At 46.7% G+C, this 2,260-nt stretch overlaps 1 protein-coding gene across 1 annotated transcript in view; it reads left to right on the forward strand.

The window, feature by feature from the left end:
* LOC311329205 (complement C1q tumor necrosis factor-related protein 1-like) overlaps window positions 1-1,716 on the forward strand; it is a gene marked incomplete at its 5' end in the record, with an annotated part of 10,433 nt that extends 8,717 nt beyond the window's left edge. The window contains one exon of the mRNA XM_084463081.1: window positions 1,076-1,716. Within this exon, the coding sequence (XP_084319207.1) occupies window positions 1,076-1,623 (548 nt within the window). The 3' untranslated portion in view covers window positions 1,624-1,716. The remainder of the gene's footprint in view (window positions 1-1,075) is intronic.
* Window positions 1,717-2,260: the final 544 nt, after the last annotated feature.

Consider the following 2,260-nt stretch of genomic DNA (forward strand, 5'->3'; position numbering starts at 1 on the left):
CTCTATCTGTCTATCTCCAACATCCACTCACACTCTATCTCTTATCTCCAACATCCACTCACACTCTATCTGTCTATCTCCAACATCCACTCACACTCTATCTTTCTATCTCCAACATCCACTGACACTCTATCTGTCTATCTCTAACATCCACTGACACTCTAACTTTCTATCTCCAACATCCACTCACACTCTAACTTTCTATCTCCAACATCCACTGACACTCTATCTGTCTATCTCTAACATCCACTCACACTCTAACTTTCTATCTCCAACATCCACTCACACTCTATCTGTCTATCTCTAACATCCACTCACACTCTAACTTTCTATCTCCAACATCCACTCACACTCTATCTTTCTATCTCCAACATCCACTCATACTCTATCTTTCTATCTCCAACATCCACTCACACTCTATCTGTCTATCTCCAACATCCACTCACACTCTATCTTTCTATCTCCAACATCCACTCACACTCTAACTTTCTATCACTAACATCCACTCACACTCTAACTTTCTATCTCCAACATCCACTGACACTCTATCTGTCTATCTCTAACATCCACTCACACTCTAACTTTCTATCTCCAACATCCACTCACACTCTATCTGTCTATCTCTAACATCCACTCACACTCTAACTTTCTATCTCCAACATCCACTCACACTCTATCTTTCTATCTCCAACATCCACTCATACTCTATCTGTCTATCTCCAACATCCACTCACACTCTATCTTTCTATCTCCAACATCCACTCACACTCTAACTTTCTATCTCCAACATCCACTCACACTCTATCTTTCTATCTCCAACATCCACTCACACTCTATCTTTCTATCTCCAACATCCACTCACACTATCTTTCTATCATCAACATCCACTCACACTCTATCTTTCTATCTCCAACATCCACTCACACTCTATCTGTCTATCTCCAACATCCACTCACACTCTATCTTTCTATCTCTAACATCCACTCACACTCTATCTTTCTATATCCAACATCCACTCATAGTCTATCTCTTATCTCCAACATCCACTCATCTTTCTGGATCCTTCCCTCCGCAGGTGACAAGGGTGACCGAGGGGACAAGGGAACCCTGGGCAAAGCCGGCGTGGAGGGTCCTCCCGGCCACCGCGGCAACGCGGGCCCCAAGGGCACCAAGGGCCAGGCGGGCGCCCCGGGGGACGCCTGCAAGACCCAACACTCGTCCTTCTCCGTCGGACGCCGCAAGTCCCTCCACAGCGTCGAGTACTACCAGGCGCTGGTCTTCGACACCGTCTTCGTCAACGCCCAGGACCACTTCAACATGTTCAAGGGGAAGTTCTACTGCTACGTACCGGGCGTCTACTTCTTCAACGTCAACATCCACACCTGGAACTTCAAGGAGACCTACCTGCACCTGATGCACAACGACAAGGAGCAGGTGATCCTGTACGCCCAGCCCAGCGAGAGGTCCATCATGCAGAGCCAGAGCGTGATGATGGACCTGGAGATGAACGACGAGGTCTGGGTCCGGCTCTACAAGAGGGAGCGCGAGAACGCCGTCTACAGCGACGACGTGGACGTCTACATCACATTTAACGGATACCTGGTGACGCCTAGCTTTAAATGAGAAAGAGAGAGAGAGAGAGAGAGAAAGGGGGGAGGGGATTCTGGGGCTGAAACTTGTTTGTTCATGTTTTGTCCAAAGGGACGGACAGATGAGGAAGCCTGTGGTTGTCTTTTGGCTGGCCCCCCTCTTGTGTCTTCTAAATTGAAACTCTGTGTTGAAATATACGTTTGGCCATTGCAGTCATATCGATGTTTTTGTTGGCCAACATATTTTCCTCTCAGGGACTTCATGTTCGCCGATCAGTGATCGATAACCAGCGAGCTCAATACCAGGGTGAGTATCAGTGAGGGATAGCAGTAGTTCAAGGTCAAGGTTCACAGCATTGCTGCGCACCGTAAAAGTGAAACTATCTCCATGGTGAGGTCCTTAAAGGTGCTGCATGTAACATCAAGACTGTAATATTGGTACATGGATCATTAAGTGTAATATAATGTATTTGAATAGAGACTGGACTAGAAGCTGCAGAGCAGCCTCCTACATGTTAAATGTGAAGTAATAGTAAGATGTTTAATAGAATCCAAGTCGATTTTGAGTAGAGTTTGAGTTGAAATTGAGTGGAAGTTGAGAAGTGTGTGCTGGCTTCCCTAGAGACAGATTAAGCCTCGTCCTCGTCCTCGTCCTCGTCCTCGTCCTCGTC

Source organism: Borostomias antarcticus, assembly GCF_949987555.1.
Source record: "Borostomias antarcticus genome assembly, contig: scaffold_208, whole genome shotgun sequence".
Taxonomy (NCBI): Eukaryota; Metazoa; Chordata; class Actinopteri; order Stomiiformes; family Stomiidae; genus Borostomias; species Borostomias antarcticus.